The following is a 15181-nucleotide window of genomic DNA, read 5'->3' on the forward strand; positions in this document are numbered from 1 at the left end:
AAAAAAAACGTCTTTATATCAAGATGTCATCCAAATCAAGCAAAACGGCCCTCTCATACCTTGAAGGATTCAAGACACTCTCACCGGACATCTTTCTCGCCTTTCTGGCGCCGACCGCCATTCACAGATTCGCCCCGGCCTCCCTCTCTCCACCCGAACCCATGAGCCCAAACGTATTCGCCAGTCATCTGGAAGGGCTACGGGAGGTCCTCGCAGAATTCCCCGTTTTTCCCAAGGAAATTTTCGAGAATGGCGATAAAGGGCAAGTGACTATCTGGGCTACTAGCGAAGCAAAATTTAGGGAGGGATGTAAAGATGATGGCCTCACTGAAGAGGAGTGGGCCTATCAAGGCGAATACATTTTCATCTTCACTTTGGACGAGAGCAAGGAGAGGATTGTGGATATTGTTGAGTTTTTGGATAGTAAAGGAACCGAGAGACTGAGGGCGTTGATGACTCGGGCGCGCAAGAATTTGCAGGTGAAAAGAGACTAGAAGTTTACTAGTATTGCCCAAGTGTATACCAGGCGAGAGGAATTTGAGTTGCGATTCTCAGGGCTTTTAAGATTCACTAGTGAGATTCCCCTATGATACGCCCCGATCAATGCCGCCTCAGTCTCAGATGCTGCAAAGCAGATCTAATCTATTGTCACTTTTTGCCTACCAGGTGCTCATAAATGTGCTAGTAGTTGAAGTCCATAATCGATAATATCACTGCTGCCGAATACTGAAATGAACATCCGCCCCCTACCAGTTGTCTATTTGACTGTCTACGGAAGTAATAGATTATCGTACATTATCGCAAGCGAATTATATTTTATGCTGAACGGCCAGCTGGGAATTTCTCAGGAGTGCTTAGGTATAATATAAATTCAATATGCGCATTGCTAGAGAAAATGCTGCCCTGCAAAGCTGAGTAGTGTCATTGTATGCTGTAGCGCAGAATATAAGCGACATCGATGTAGCGCCATCTGGCCAACCCAGGGCTCAGGACGATGACGATTGATGATAAAATCGAAAACTTGGTGTTAGAGTATAAGAATGAACTTGGAAGAATTGATAGCATGGGTGAAATGGCCAATCTAGAAGTTTCTCAATAATTGATGACCCTGTGTAAGGCTTAACACAATGAATGTATAATCCTTCTCCCGGGCCTAGAATTCTGGCAGGGTCTTAGTCGGAGGCTCATTACCCCAATTACTATATCGGAAACCTTGATGAATCTCGAGTTTGGAATTTTGGGGCGTATCTTGGCAGGGCAAAAATGGCGGCAATAAAATATCAGAGGCGCTCGGGGAACATTGTCGTCTCGGTTTTTCTAAGAACCTTTAGCTCCGGGCAGCGAGATTTAACCTGCCATAAGAAATCCTAGCTCTTGGTCTGTCATGTCGTATAATTTTCTCGCGGTTTGGAATTTAAAGTCGCTGCAAGAGGCAAATTAGACAAGGCAGAAGCGGGGCTTGAAACCGACGCCGCGTTTCTCCTCGTGCCGAGCATTCGCCGGCTGGGCGGTTTCTGGATTAAGAGGAAGAACATGATCATTGTTTTATGTGCACATAGCTGTAGCCAAATAATTATGGTCTCTGAATTATGCTGTTATTATACTTTTATCATGGCTTCAAAGTCAATGGACAAAATGACCGTATCCGTTTCCACTTCCAGAACACCCGTTTTGCCTCATGCGACATAAGCCTCTTGGATTCTGATCAGGGTTTGGAAGCGAGGGGGATGTTTTTTGTTTCATAATTCCAAGTCTAAATTGCTCTCGAATCTTATGGCCCCTGAATGAATGCATTTGCCGAGCAAGCCGCGGGTACCTGCTGCGGCAGTGAAGAAAAAATACCAAAAAAATTTGTCGACCCGCGTTGATCCGCGAACCCTCCTACTTTATCTTTGCTAGCACCATGCATCTAAGACGATCTGTTCGGCATGATAGATCGCGTAGAGCGAGCGCGTCACTACGGAGCAGATCCATGATTATTCTATTACTTTTGACAGAGACTTTGGACTGCGCGAAAGATCTCAATCAGATAACGCAAGTGGAAGACTAGTTTCACCGATCCCTTCCTGTTTCAAGAGTGAGACCCCTGATATCTTTCCTCAAACGGATTAATCACCGGCTTAGGAGAATTCAAAGTGGCGCGGCTAAGCAAATAAGAGTCGGATCCTGGCCGCCTGGGAAGCCTGTGGAGACTCGGCAGGCCCTTTCGGCCGCCCTGGATGCCAAACAGTGGAGACGGATTCTTTAAATGCGCCTCTGACGGTGCCCAACGGCGCCATCTTATCGAAATGGACTATCCTTCATCGGGTTATATCCACTGCCTATCACTCATGCCTAGAGTGGCTGAAGCAGGTTTCATTTCCAAACACAGACAAAGACCCACCTCATCCATTGTTCTAGTTGCTTATGAGAAGATCGCTAATCTACGGTCAGAAAGTGACAAACTATCTATGCCAGACATGGAAGGTGGGCACTCCCCCAAGAGCAAAATATGACACAATATGGAGATCTTGGTCCGGGTCCCTAAATCCCCGAGTGACAGGCCACCGGGTTTGGTAGATGGAGAAGAAGGAAAAGCTCCGGAAAAGAACCGAGTTGAAAAGGCCTTGAAGCCCCTTGATCTGAACGGCTTTTGCTCTCTCTTTTTCTTTGTATAGTTCAATTGTCAATTTTAACTGTCTTTTTATAAACAAGATGCGGTTTCTCCAAGTTGGCTGCCAAGCAGCCCTAGTTGCCGCTATCGGAAGTCTGGCATCTGCATCCAGCTTCAAGAACAACTACTACGACTTCATTGTTGTTGGCGGTGGTCCCGCTGGTATCATCACCGCTGAGCGGTTCGTCGAGGCTGGCAAGAAGGTCCTCCTTCTCGAGCGAGGTGTTGGTCCCACCGTCGCTACCGGTTCCAACGAGACCCTCACCTGGAACAAGGACCTCACATCGATTGACCTGCCCGGTCTGTCTGCCGATGTTGGTAGCCTTCCTGTATGGGAGGAATATATGTGTACCGACACCGAGGGAATGGCCGCCTGTGTTCTCGGTGGCGGCGTCACCGTGAACTATATGGTCTTCGTTCACCCTCCCGAGCACGATTTCGACGACAACAACAACTGGCCTGAGGGATGGAAATGGAAGGATCTCAAGCCCGCTGCTGAGCGTCTTTACAAGCGCAACCCTGGTACAACTCTGCCTTCTGCTGATGGCAAGCGTTACGACCAGGGTCTGTACTCTGTTCTCTCCAAGTTCTTCAGCACCATCGGCTGGAAGTCCGTCGACATGATCTCCGAGCCCAATGAGAAGCACAAGGTCTACAGCTATCCCTCCTGGAATATCAAGGACCAGAAGCGTGCCGGTCCCGTCCGCACTTACCTGCCTCTGGCCGAGAAGGAGGATAACTTCACCCTGCAGCTCGGCGCCAAGGTCATCCGTGTTGTGCGCTCTGGCAGCCACATTACCGGCGTCGAGGTCCAGACTTCCTCCGGCAAGACCGAGATCATCACTCTTGCCCGTAATGGCAATGTCGTTCTCGCTGCCGGCGCCCTTTCCACCCCCCGTCTCCTCTTCAACTCCGGCATCGGTCCCCAGAAGCAAATCGAGACTGCCAAGAACAGCGGCATCAACGTCCCTCCCAAGAAGCAGTGGCTCGACCTGCCCGTTGGTCTCGGTTTCCGTGATCACCCTATCTTTACCCTGAATGTCCAGACCAACGGCTCCTTCGGTGTCCCCGACTACGATGCCATCGTCAACGGCACTGACCGCAAGGACATCAGCCTCTACGGAAAGAGCAGCGGCCTCCTAACCCAAGGAAAGCACCGTGCCATCTTCTTCTCGTCCAACGAGCTGAACGGCCAGACTCGCTACTACCAGGGCTCTTGCGCTCCCGCCGAGGGCTCTGTTCTTGAGATCAAAACCTACCTCACCCACGGTGCTACCTCCACTGGTGTCCTGGGCCTGGACTCCAACCAGAAGACCGTTATCGAGCAGTCTCCTTACATGCAGACCACCGGTGACAAGCAGGCCGCTGCTGCCTTCGTCAAGGAGCTGATCAGCGATATCAGCACCCCTGGTTCCGGTCTCGAGCTCATCACCAAGCCCAATGTCACCGCCATCCTTAACAGCATCTCCTCCGGCAACCACTACACCACCTCTGCTAAGCTGGGTACCGATGATGGACGCAAGGGTGGTTCTTCTGTTGTTGATCTCAACACTAAGGTCTACGGAACCGATAACCTGGTAAGTTACTATCAAACATTCTAAAACTCGTCAGCAAAAGCTAACATCCTCTTTTCTTTAGTACGTCGTCGACGGCAGTATTCACCCCGACCTCCCCACTGGTAACATCCAGACTACCATCATGGTTATTGCTGAGGCCGCTGCTGCGCGGATTCTGGCCCAGTGCTAAACCAAACCCCGTTTTCATGAGGCTTTGTGAAAGCACGAACTAGATATTTTTGTATTCTTAGAGCGTTTAGACTATCCAGGGAGTAAATCGAATACTTTCCCTAAGTTCCCCTTGAATTAATGTAAATATAGAATTTGGTTCCGAGTCCGATACTGTGTAGGAACAAATATTGGAGCAGATTCTCATGACGAAAGTTATAGTATTGTAGTATTGACCAGTCATTGGTTGGGACAAACTAATAATGATACCTAGGTATTATACAGGATATACCTTGAAAGACAACACACACAAAACAATTCAATGAGGCTAGAGGCACTGCAACCCCAGTAAAATGGTACGGTAATGAAAATGTAATGGTAGAAGTGGATGATGGTGGTATTAGGTAGAGTGGGCTAATCCCGTATATCCGCCTGGAAGGCGGTGACCTAGACATTGCCTGAACCTGTACCGTATTGGCACCGAAACTGCAAATTGCCTCTCCTGTTGAGAACTCCTGATGCTATTGGCTGGACCGTATAGTATATAAACGATGGTTCAATAAGGTATAAAGTGGATGTAAAGATGGATGTATTGCGGAGGTCTTTCCCCTAACCGGAAGGTAGGACTAAAACTAGGACTCCGTGATGTGACGAGTTGCCATCTTGCTACCGACATCTCAATAAATAACTAGGAAAAGCCTCATAATCAGAAAACCCGCCACACTGTCCCGTCAACATCTCCACCGGTCTCATTTCAAGTCTCATTTCAAGTCCCTTTCAAGAAGTTTTGAACAAAAATTAGACAAAAATTAGACAAAAACAAGAATTAAAAATCAAAAATCAAAAAAAAATAAAGCCCGGGGCGCATTGCTCTAGAAATTTAAATGTCAGCAATTTCGGCAATCATTCAGAGATCAGTTATAACTTACCATAGGTTCTTGCTCAGGCGCATGATCGCATCGTGATCCGCCTTGAGTTTTGCCCATTCCTGTTATGGTATGTTCTGCTTTGCCCACTGTGCGAGCAACGCAATCTCCCGTTTCTTCGATTGGGTCCCCGCTTCCTCTGCCGTTGAGAACTCCCAATCCTTGTGATGGGACCGGAGAGATAGATGCATTGCTAAGGTTCCTCCCCTAACGGGAAGGTAGAACTAAAGCTAGGACTTCATGCGACGATACCGACACCTTAACAGATAACTGGAAAAACCTCCTAATCCAAGCGAACCCGCCACACCGTTGCCTTTTCGTCCGTTCGAGCGATCTCGGCTTGAGATCTATATTTCAAGTCAGTACATATTTTAGCGACGTGCATTGTACCATAAGGCTCCGATATGCTACTCTGCATAAATCAACAGTGCACTTAGGGTATAGAAATACTTGCTTTGCTTTCTTGATCTCGATGTGCAGCTGGGTATAGCTCTGTACCCAATTGTAGAGGAACTACACAGCACGAACGCCTGCCTTGTACAGGAGGATAAAGCCCAGGAACGCAACATCATGTTGCCAGCCTATTTTGGTGATTATCTCTGCGAGAGTATTGGCCAAATCCTTTGATTCCTCGGCGGCCTCCCGGCGCAGGATTGGGGCGTTGGGGGTCGGGGCCTTGTACATATCAGCCTTGTCTAAACACCAATTAATGCAGTCATTCACAAGTAACATTACCGCAAAAGTTGAGAAAGTGGTGAGTAGTTGTTCCATGATGGTTGGAGGTCAATTGGAGGATTGGTTACAAGGTCTCCTCAAGGGCCCGAAGTTCAACCTCAATGCTTCCCAACTATTACTATAATAGGCAGGTACGACTGACAGCCCCCCAATGGGGCACTACTAAGTGGACACCCCATTTGGCTATCTGAACACCCTATCCTGTCTAGTGTTTAGAAAAGGTGCTGTATGTGTACTACTACGAAATACAGTAGGAGGCCAGGATTCTACTTTCTCACCTTCGGGTAGGTAACTGAGTAGCTACCAAGGTATCTACCAGTACTAAATATCTCAGTAACTAATAGTATACCTAGGTATCTGATTGGGTAAACCTTACTAGCACAAGCTAACTATGGCCTATACTAGCCATATCTACCGCACCACACCTTGTGGCCAAAAACCTTGTAAGTATGTATAAACTACTAGTACTACTATATCTCAATTAGGACCGACCTCGTGGTAAAACGCATACAGCACCTTTTCTAAATGTACAGGATAGGGTGTTCGGATAGCCAAATGGGGTGTCACTTAGCTAGGTAGTGCCCACCCAATGACATCAAAAATGACCAGGGATGCAGACACGGCCTACATGCCTTAAAACATCGAGAAGTCGGAATCTACTTTGGGCAGAATGAGCTAGTTGATCGCCGTCATTCACGAGTCCTGGCTCAGGTTCATTTTCCCGTGTTGATACATCGAGAATCCGACAATACACCCTACAGTTTCTATAATTTGAATGTATACCATTACATCGACCAATTGAAGACCAAAACCGAGCAAAACCAATAGGCCAAAATATTACATTTTGAGGACGACGTCCAATCTAAACCATCGTGATCAAGTGGACATGGGCCTATTTGCTATGATACATACGGGACTCCGTCGGCTGAAGCAAATAAGAATAAGAGAAGGGAAGGAAAAAAAGCAGAACCCAGTTACCATTTGAAAGCAGCATTTTCTTATCTTTACCAGGCGTCCACATCGAAGTTCTCTTCTCCGAAGTAAGAAACCACAACGGTACGGTCCGAGAACTTCCGGCCAGCGAGAGCCTTAAGGGCGCTGGTGGCGGATTGCTCGGTATCAAACTTCACGTAGATCTTACCCACACCGGCGGTCTGGCGACTTCCACCGCTGGGACGCGGAACCTTCAGGCTCAGGACCTTTCCATACTTAGAGCACTCTTCACCCACATCCTCGAGGATCTCCTCGTAGTCGTCGTTATCGAGAAGCTCGTCCACAGTGACCATGTTCAGCAACTGCAGAACACGGCCCGTCTCCATGTCCTGGGAGGTGGTCTTGGCGAACATGGACATGGCGTTGACGCCCATGTCCAGGCCGACAGCCTGGGTGGTTCCGATACTGGCGTAGGATACCTTCAGGTGGCGATCACCGAGTTCCATGCCGTTCAGACCCTCGACGGCGATGGGGGTAGATGTGGCCTCGACATACTCGCAGAATGCGATACCCTGGTTTATTCAATTAGTAATCGCTCATTGAGAATCGAGGATGTTGGAGGCAAACTTACCCGTGACTCTTCCGTCGCGGCATCCTTAACCAAGATAAATGACTTGAGTTCGCCAAATGACTTGAGCAGCATGGTGACGGCCTCCTCTGGGATGAAAGGCGGGATGTTGGAAACACAGATCTTGTTGGGCGAGTCTGGCACCTCGTTCAGGAGCACACCTTCTTGGTACTCCTGCTCTGCTCCACCGGGGACAATGTAATCCTTTGGTCGGCGGACCTCAAGTCCCTTGTCACCGCCGTCAGCCATGGTGAGTCCATCAAAGGCCAAGGCAACTGTTGCATCATTGGGAGACTTGAACTCCAAAAGGGCGAATGACTTGTCATCGGCGACTTGGGCGGAGATACAAGGATCAACGCTGTGAATGACATTCAAACCGTTCAGTTGAAGGTTGAAGAAAGAGACAACAGAGTCTCCTGTAGAGTTCTGGGGGATATTATAGACGAATAGACGCTTGGATTGGCGGGAGTTGGATGGCTTGAGGGCTGTGGACTCTGTAGACTCTCCTGCAGGCTGGTTCATGAAAGCCTGGAGGCGAGAAGGGTCCATGGGCTGTTGTCGAGGAGCTCCGGGAAGAGGGAACATGCCGGACAATTTCGCCTGCTCGGCGGTGACATTTTCATAGCCGGGGGGGCTTGATATCCCATTGAGTAAGGCGACGCTTGCGATCCAGGATGGAAGGGACATCGGTCAGATCTGGAGTGGGCTCCTTCTTCCGCGGAGGTGAAGGGCTTCGCTTCGGTTGCTCTCTTCTGTCAGCGCCGCGATCGCCGCGATCACCGCGGTCACGGCCACCACGGTCTCTATCGCCGCCACCACGTCGGGGCCGGTCCTCAAACAAGTCTCGTCGGGGTCTGTCATCGAAGTCACGTCGTCTGCGATCACCACCGCCGCCACCGGCACCACCACCACGCTCAGCTCGGTCACCGCGGTCGCCTCGATCCCAATCACGCTCTTCGCGTCTGCCGGAGTAACGGTCTTCGCGCTCACGGGCACGGTAGTCGCGGCTGGAGGAGTAGGAGTTGGCTTCGTGTTCGCGGCGCGAGCCACCTCGGGAGCCGTGATGAGGCGAGCGCGAGCGCCGGCGCTCTCCTCTCTCTGGTCGCTCGGAACGATCTCCCCGGTCACCTCTGTCTCTATCACGTCGCTCGTCGCGCTGAATTAAGTTAGTCGCAGCCATAAAGATGCGTAAAAGCTGATACGTACGTAATAATCGCGCGGGCGCCCAGAATCTGTAGAAAGGGGGAAAGTTAGACGATTCTTCAAACAGCGATTGAAAGTTACTCACCTCTGGAAGAGTAAGTGTCGCCGTTCATGATGTGCTTTGGGTGATGACGAAGCTCTCCTGGCTTTACTGAAAGGGAGATGCAGTTTTAGCAAGCTTGGGGTTGCTGACCGCCTCAGTTGCCAAGGAGTAAGGTAATTCTGCCGGGCTCTTATCGTTATCGGAGACTGCTTCTTGCCTCCTGCTCAGGTGCTGCAACATAATTGTATCATTGTATACATTCATTGAAACCGTGTAATTGGAATTTGTTGGTCATGGCAGGTGTTTTTTCAGAATGGTACAAGCTACCAATGAGCCTGAGCGAGTTGTGCATCAATACAACTCTCCGCTGCGGGCAATCGTTCAGGTTTGCGCATATCTTGGTACCGCCTCACAGCGCTGTGCAACAAGCTAACCTCATCCTGCAGATGGCAGAAGATCCCCGAGACTGAGGAATGGCGCTGTGTACTCTACGGTCGCCTCTTCTCTCTCAAGCAAGATTCGAGCTATCTATACTACAGAACCTGTCCATCCGATTCCCTACCAACTCCTCCTAACTCCGTCCTCCCTTCTCGAGCGCCATCCGACACAGAGAATAGCGATAGCAAATCGCACTCCGGAATTGCCCAAGATGACCAACTCCTTTCAATCATCAAGCACTACCTAAACCTCTCTTCCAACCTGAGTGAGCTTTATACCCAATGGTCCGCGAATGATCCCAACTTCAAAAAGAAGGCAGCTGCATTCTCCGGCGTGCGCATCTTACGTCAAGATCCATGGGAAGCACTTGTATCATTTATATGCAGCAGCAACAACAACATTTCGCGCATCTCGCAAATGGTGGAAAAACTGTGTATACACTATGGTCCTTTCGTCGCAAAAATAGGTGACCGGCCCTATCATGATTTCCCTGCGCCCGAGGCGTTGGCTGGCAAGGACGTCGAAAGCAATCTTCGAGCTCTGGGGTTTGGCTACCGTGCAAAGTACATCTACAAAACAGCGGTCATGGTCTCACAGGAACGAGAGAAGGGGTGGCTGAACAGCCTCTGTAACCCCGAGTCTCCAGCCTTCGGTATAGAGGCAAAGGCCGGGGATGAGATGAAACCCGAAGGACGGGATGGATATCGGGAGGCGCATGAGAAACTACTAGAACTACAAGGTGTCGGGCCCAAGGTATCCGACTGTGCATGTCTGATGGGTCTAGGCTGGGGTGAATCTGTGCCCGTGGACACACATGGTTAGTAATAAGCCCATACTCCCCGACCTCAAATCGCAGGCTCTGACAATTAACAGTTTGGCAAATCGCGCAACGAGATTATCGTTTCGGGAAAAGCTCGCAGAAGACCTTGAATAAGGTGACATACGATGCAGTGGCCAATCATTTCCGCAAGCTTTGGGGTCAAGAGGCTGGATGGGCGCATAGCGTTCTTTTCACTGCGGACTTGCGCTCCTTTGCCGATCGACTTGCGACGACTAAGAAGGTGGAGGTTAAAGTGAAAGATGAAGGCGCCGACGTGAAGATCAAGACCGAAGTTACGACGGCTGTTGCACTGACGGCGCCAAAGTATGAAGAAGCGAATGGCGTCAAGATCGAAGAGCTGGAAGAGAAGAAGCATGTCGAAAAGGCGCCTAAGGGTAAGAAGAGGAAAGCGCCGGCAGACCCCATCGTCCAAGCCGCTCAATCGACCGAGACCAGGCGGATATCAAAAAGACTACGTCGGTGAAGACATCGCCTACAATGGTCATGGCATCGTTACATGAAAGCTGTGGCCCCTATAGACACCTTGTATACTAGGACAGCAACTTGGGATGTATATACTACAACGAAAAACGATACGGTAGAGAATAAGAATTGTAAAGAATTGAATATATTGAGGTGGATAGTCATTTGTAGATATAGTGAAGCCTATAGATAGCAGTCAGTAAGACGGCTTCTATCAAATGCTTGAGAGTCAAGATTGAGGCAGTTGAGAGGTAATCAGAAGTCCGTTTAGATCATCGAAGACGCATCCGAAGATACGCTTCTAAATCAAGAGGTACCAGAAATAGTAAAAAAAGAAGTTTTCATCATGAAAGGGGAGGGTAGCAAGGCTGAGAAAGAAAAGAAGTGATGATACTGACCTGTTAGTAAGAATCAATGAGAGATATTGCTGAATGAATGACGACAGGAAAGCTGAGCTTGCAGAGACAACTCAATCATAAGCCTCGCGATCGTCTGAAAAACATCAATTTCAGAGCAACCTGGCACAGATTGAGCGTGGTCGACATAGACACAGGGCTAAGACGGGGATTAAATAGAGAGAAAAAAAAACAGCTTGGAAGTCGGCCGCAAAAGCGGAGTTGTCCAGCAGAAAAAAAAAGCTTGCGTTAAGCGAAGGCCCATTTCACCACGTGATCAGCACACGTGACCCACACAGAGTTGGAACATCTCAAGTCCATCGCCATCGCCAACTCCGCCCGTGAATCTCCTCATCCACTCGACAACTTCGACAAAATCAGCCAAAATGGGTCGTCTTCACTCCAAGGGCAAGGGCATTGCCTCCTCCACTCTCCCCTACTCTCGCGCCCCTCCTGCGTGGCTCAAGACCACCCCCGACCAGGTTGTCGACCACATCTGCAAGCTGGCCAAGAAGGGTGCCACTCCTTCCCAAATCGGTGTCGTCCTCCGTGACTCCCACGGTGTTGCCCAGGTCAAGATCGTGACCGGTATGGAATCCTTTGCGTTATGCGACTGGTCTCTTTGAAATTTTAATGAGACCGTATGGAGGGTCGAGATTTTCTAACTTTTCTTCTGCGAACAGGTAACAAGATCCTCCGTATTCTGAAGTCCAGCGGTACGACTCACCTCGCCACTCCCCCCCCATCGCATCAATCGGATGAGGAAGAAAAGCAACTGCAATGGGAAAATCAATCGCGTCCAAAGAAACCGAAAAACTTTTCTTTCGGCACTTGAGCGAGATTCCCAGCGCATTTACTTTTTCAACCCTCCCGATATATACCCACACTCTGGTAGCAGAAATGCACCAGCAGCTAAGCCTCTGCTTGGTCAAGAATTAGACTGACAGAGAGATTTTGGAATAACAGGCCTCGCCCCCGAGCTTCCCGAGGACCTTTACTTCCTGATCAAGAAGGTACCGTACCAAACGCTTCCTCCGTAGAGGAAGCATCCCCTCCCACTCCTCAATAGTTGAATCTTACTAACCTCATTCTCCTTTCTAGGCCGTCGCTGTCCGCAAGCACCTCGAGCGCAACCGCAAGGACACTGACTCCAAGTTCCGCCTCATTCTGATCGAGTCCCGCATCCACCGTCTGTCCCGCTACTACAAGACCGTCGGTGTCCTGCCCCCCCACCTGGCGCTACGAGTCCGCCACTGCCTCCACCCTTGTCGCATAAGCGTAAGGAGTGTTGTCTGTGGTCATTGGAGATAGTAGGGGCATGGAAGGCATTTTCGAGCATGTGTTCGGATTTATCTTTCATGTGTGTTAGATACGCCCATTAAAAGAACTATTTTACGAGTGATACCTCCCGAGTGTGATCACATGGATTCACTTGAGCAATTTTTCCAGTCCGTAGAAGCAAGTACATGAAGTGTAGATTTCGTATTTCCAGGCCGTTGATTCAGAGTCTCGTGCCCACTAGTAGTAAGTGCAACTTGAGCTATTTGCAGGTATATTCAGTCGTTGGCATCATTTAGATCGTCACGTATATAGATCTACAATTATATACTAGGACCGTCATCACCCTCATCCCGTCCTCACCTCCCTTGCAACAGCATTGCACAACTCAACCTGAACGCCAGCCCCAAGCAGAATATGAATCCACAATCGCTGAGTATCACTCAACCGATCATTCTCAGACTTGACTTCAGAAAACATAACAGTCCGGCTCTCATAATTCCACAAGAAGAGATCCGGAATACCACCGCCACGCTGCTGATACTCCTGCGCCATAACCTTGCAAATAGTCGCAAGGGCCTCACCGCGGAAACTCTGCGCGATCTCCACCAAATCATCCAATTCAAAGGACCAATCAAGACCAATAGCGCAAGGCTGCGCCGCAGATTCACGATCATGGACTTCTCGCACAATTCGCTCCGCGTCACCGTTCGTGATCTCGACAAGTCTGTGGTTTATCTCCGACGCACGGGATGGATAGAACACATCCGTATGCAGATCTAGCGGACAAGTCTGAAAGGGCGTCTGAAACACATTGGGCACATAGGTGAATAATATATCGTAGAAGAGGTAGGCGAATAATGTCCGCACAATACCTCCTTCAGAGTGATATCCCTTCCAACCATTATCCCGATACCAGCTCAGACACATGCTTTCAACCCGACACTCGCCTCCCTCGCGTTCATCGATCCAGACCGTAGGCTTACCCCGTTTAGAAGCAGCAGCAGCAGTAGCAGTCGCAATCGGATCATCATCGCGATCAATCCGAATCCCCTCAATAGTCCGCTCCGCAGGTTTAGAAAGCATAACATGCCCAAAATCATGCTGCTCCCTCTTAACAAATTTCAAAGCCTTCTCCAGCTTCGTAATCCGCTTCTGCAAATCATAATGATATATCAAATGGCAAAGCGGGTCCTCAATACCCTCCTCACACGTCCTCAGCGCAACCCGTTTCCAGAACTTGCGCTGTTTCTCTCTCATTCCGCTCTTCGCTGGGCGTGAGTGCCCACATGTAGTGTTCTTCCAACAGCGCTTTCCGCTGATACCAAGCGCCGCGCCGACTGGCGTGGAATAATCTCTGCGCGAGTAGTTCGCAAATAACCTCGTGCTCACGCTTATGCTCCTTGAATCGACCAAGCGGGTGCAGACTTTTATGGATGATCCGCGTATACACCCAAGCCGGCGAGAAACGGCGTAGATAAGCGCCCTCGCCACTTTCGTAGATACTATTTTCTTTGACCTGTTCTTCACTGACAAGCGCTGTCCAGCGCGGGTGGATGCCCACGGCCAAGTCGATGATACTCTGCAAGGACTGCGTTGTAGGCGGACCGTTGAATTCGAGGATATTGTCAATGTCGAACTGCGTGCGGAGCGCGGACTCGAATTCCAACAACGCTTTTCGGGACGGGAAGATCGAGTTCGAGCGACAGACGATGTAGTTGGGGAAATTGCGGCGGGAGATTTTCGCGAGGATTATTGTTGTCAGGGATTTCTCGGTCCATTCTGTTGATCGGTAGAAGACTAGGTGGACTCGTTCGAAGAGGGCGCGTGGTTTCGCGGTGAGGCGGATGCAGTCGCCAGTGTAATCGAGAATCTTTTGGAGGAAGTGACTATCTCGGTTTGTTGTGGATTGGTTGGTAGGATGGCTTTTATGCTTGAACCCGAGGCCGGATTGGGATTGACTGCTTTCGCGTAGGGCGGATATGAGTTCTTTCTTGTTTTTGCCTTGGGCTTTGGCTTCTTTGGCAAATCCTTTTAGTTCGTCTAGGAGGAGTAATGAAGATGCTTCTTCTAATGTTGTGATCTCGTTCGTGCCATCTGCGAATCTGAACGATGGCTTCAGGTTTGGTGATGTTTCTTTCTCGTCCTCGTCCACGTCCTCATCCTCGTTCTCGAGTTTCGGTAAGCTGCGGTCTAATTGTAAATCCGCGGCTACGGAGGATAGATCCGATATATCGGAATAATAGCCCAGGCGATTGATACGATGCCATGCAGAGGTCTTGCGAAGAAACAGCCTCACATATCTAACCAACGTTAATAGATGAGATAGGAAAGAGTTGGAGAGATCATACAAGTATTGAGATTCGTAGGCTAGTCCCCTCCACTCGTTAAATATGCACAGTTCAGCAGAATCGAAGAGGTGCGATTCCTCCTCTAGCACAGTTTCCAGTGCTAGATTGAACGCATCTACGTAGATGGAACTTTTCCCCTTCTGCCATACACCATCTCGCAATCTCACATGTAGCCCAGGTTCTGTCTCGTCGCCTTGCTCAGTCTGGGATTGAGATGCCTCGTATTCTCGAATGGCATGTTCATCAGTCTCGATTGCAGGAAGAGAGGTCTCCAACTCTGTCTGGCTGCTCTTAATTTGGTGTTCGTGTTCGTGTTCATCATTCCCCGTTATGAGCGTACTGTCCGCAGCACCTGTTGAGGGACTCGGGCTCGCTGGCCGTCTATCACTGGCACTGGCACTGTCTTCGCCAGGCGTCTCCTCCGATTTCGGAGTGGGTGTGGTGTCAGAAGCCTCTCCAGAAGTCTTTCTTCGTTTCACGGAACGCTGTGTCTCCCAAAAGTGCAGCAGCGACATTCTGGCCCCGATCCATGAGTACCTTTAGGTAGATGGAGTTCGTTCGTTCCGCCAAA

At 49.6% G+C, this 15181-nt stretch overlaps 8 protein-coding genes across 8 annotated transcripts; 4 read left to right on the top strand and 4 right to left on the bottom strand.

The window, feature by feature from the left end:
• Positions 1 to 23: 23 nt before the first annotated feature.
• N7533_001773 (nuclear transport factor 2 family protein) lies at positions 24 to 494 on the top strand (the record flags this gene model as incomplete). Its single annotated transcript, XM_057098423.1, has 1 exon — positions 24 to 494. One exon carries the CDS (start codon positions 24 to 26, stop codon positions 492 to 494), a length of 471 nt encoding a protein of 156 aa, XP_056963559.1.
• Positions 495 to 2694: 2200 nt separating this feature from the next.
• N7533_001774 (putative cellobiose dehydrogenase) lies at positions 2695 to 4399 on the top strand (the record flags this gene model as incomplete). Its single annotated transcript, XM_057098424.1, has 2 exons — positions 2695 to 4230; positions 4292 to 4399. The coding sequence occupies 2 exons, from the start codon at positions 2695 to 2697 to the stop codon at positions 4397 to 4399; spliced, it is 1644 nt and encodes a 547-aa protein (XP_056963560.1).
• Positions 4400 to 5816: 1417 nt separating this feature from the next.
• Positions 5817 to 6074, bottom strand: N7533_001775 (uncharacterized protein; the record flags this gene model as incomplete). The annotated part of the gene is made up of 1 exon (XM_057098425.1): positions 5817 to 6074. One exon carries the CDS (start codon positions 6072 to 6074, stop codon positions 5817 to 5819), a length of 258 nt encoding a protein of 85 aa, XP_056963561.1.
• Positions 6075 to 7042: 968 nt separating this feature from the next.
• Positions 7043 to 8184, bottom strand: N7533_001776 (uncharacterized protein; the record flags this gene model as incomplete). Its single annotated transcript, XM_057098426.1, has 2 exons — positions 7043 to 7543; positions 7603 to 8184. 2 exons carry the CDS (start codon positions 8182 to 8184, stop codon positions 7043 to 7045), a joined length of 1083 nt encoding a protein of 360 aa, XP_056963562.1.
• A 34-nt stretch (positions 8185 to 8218) lies between these two features.
• On the bottom strand, positions 8219 to 8915 carry N7533_001777 (RNA recognition motif domain eukaryote; the record flags this gene model as incomplete). Its single annotated transcript, XM_057098427.1, has 3 exons — positions 8219 to 8755; positions 8806 to 8831; positions 8888 to 8915. The coding sequence occupies 3 exons, from the start codon at positions 8913 to 8915 to the stop codon at positions 8219 to 8221; spliced, it is 591 nt and encodes a 196-aa protein (XP_056963563.1).
• A 223-nt stretch (positions 8916 to 9138) lies between these two features.
• Positions 9139 to 10587, top strand: N7533_001778 (8-oxoguanine glycosylase OGG1; the record flags this gene model as incomplete). Its single annotated transcript, XM_057098428.1, has 3 exons — positions 9139 to 9230; positions 9292 to 10100; positions 10157 to 10587. 3 exons carry the CDS (start codon positions 9139 to 9141, stop codon positions 10585 to 10587), a joined length of 1332 nt encoding a protein of 443 aa, XP_056963564.1.
• A 780-nt stretch (positions 10588 to 11367) lies between these two features.
• On the top strand, positions 11368 to 12292 carry N7533_001779 (40S ribosomal uS15 domain-containing protein; the record flags this gene model as incomplete). The annotated part of the gene is made up of 4 exons (XM_057098429.1): positions 11368 to 11569; positions 11665 to 11697; positions 11948 to 11994; positions 12083 to 12292. The coding sequence occupies 4 exons, from the start codon at positions 11368 to 11370 to the stop codon at positions 12290 to 12292; spliced, it is 492 nt and encodes a 163-aa protein (XP_056963565.1).
• Positions 12293 to 12607: 315 nt separating this feature from the next.
• N7533_001780 (fanconi-associated nuclease 1) lies at positions 12608 to 15125 on the bottom strand (the record flags this gene model as incomplete). Its single annotated transcript, XM_057098430.1, has 3 exons — positions 12608 to 13414; positions 13473 to 14562; positions 14611 to 15125. The coding sequence occupies 3 exons, from the start codon at positions 15123 to 15125 to the stop codon at positions 12608 to 12610; spliced, it is 2412 nt and encodes an 803-aa protein (XP_056963566.1).
• Positions 15126 to 15181: the final 56 nt, after the last annotated feature.

Source organism: Penicillium manginii, assembly GCF_028828005.1.
Source record: "Penicillium manginii strain IBT 31320 chromosome Unknown utg000002l:1.0-5564898.0:1.0-5567710.0, whole genome shotgun sequence".
NCBI classification, from domain to species: domain Eukaryota; kingdom Fungi; phylum Ascomycota; class Eurotiomycetes; order Eurotiales; family Aspergillaceae; genus Penicillium; species Penicillium manginii.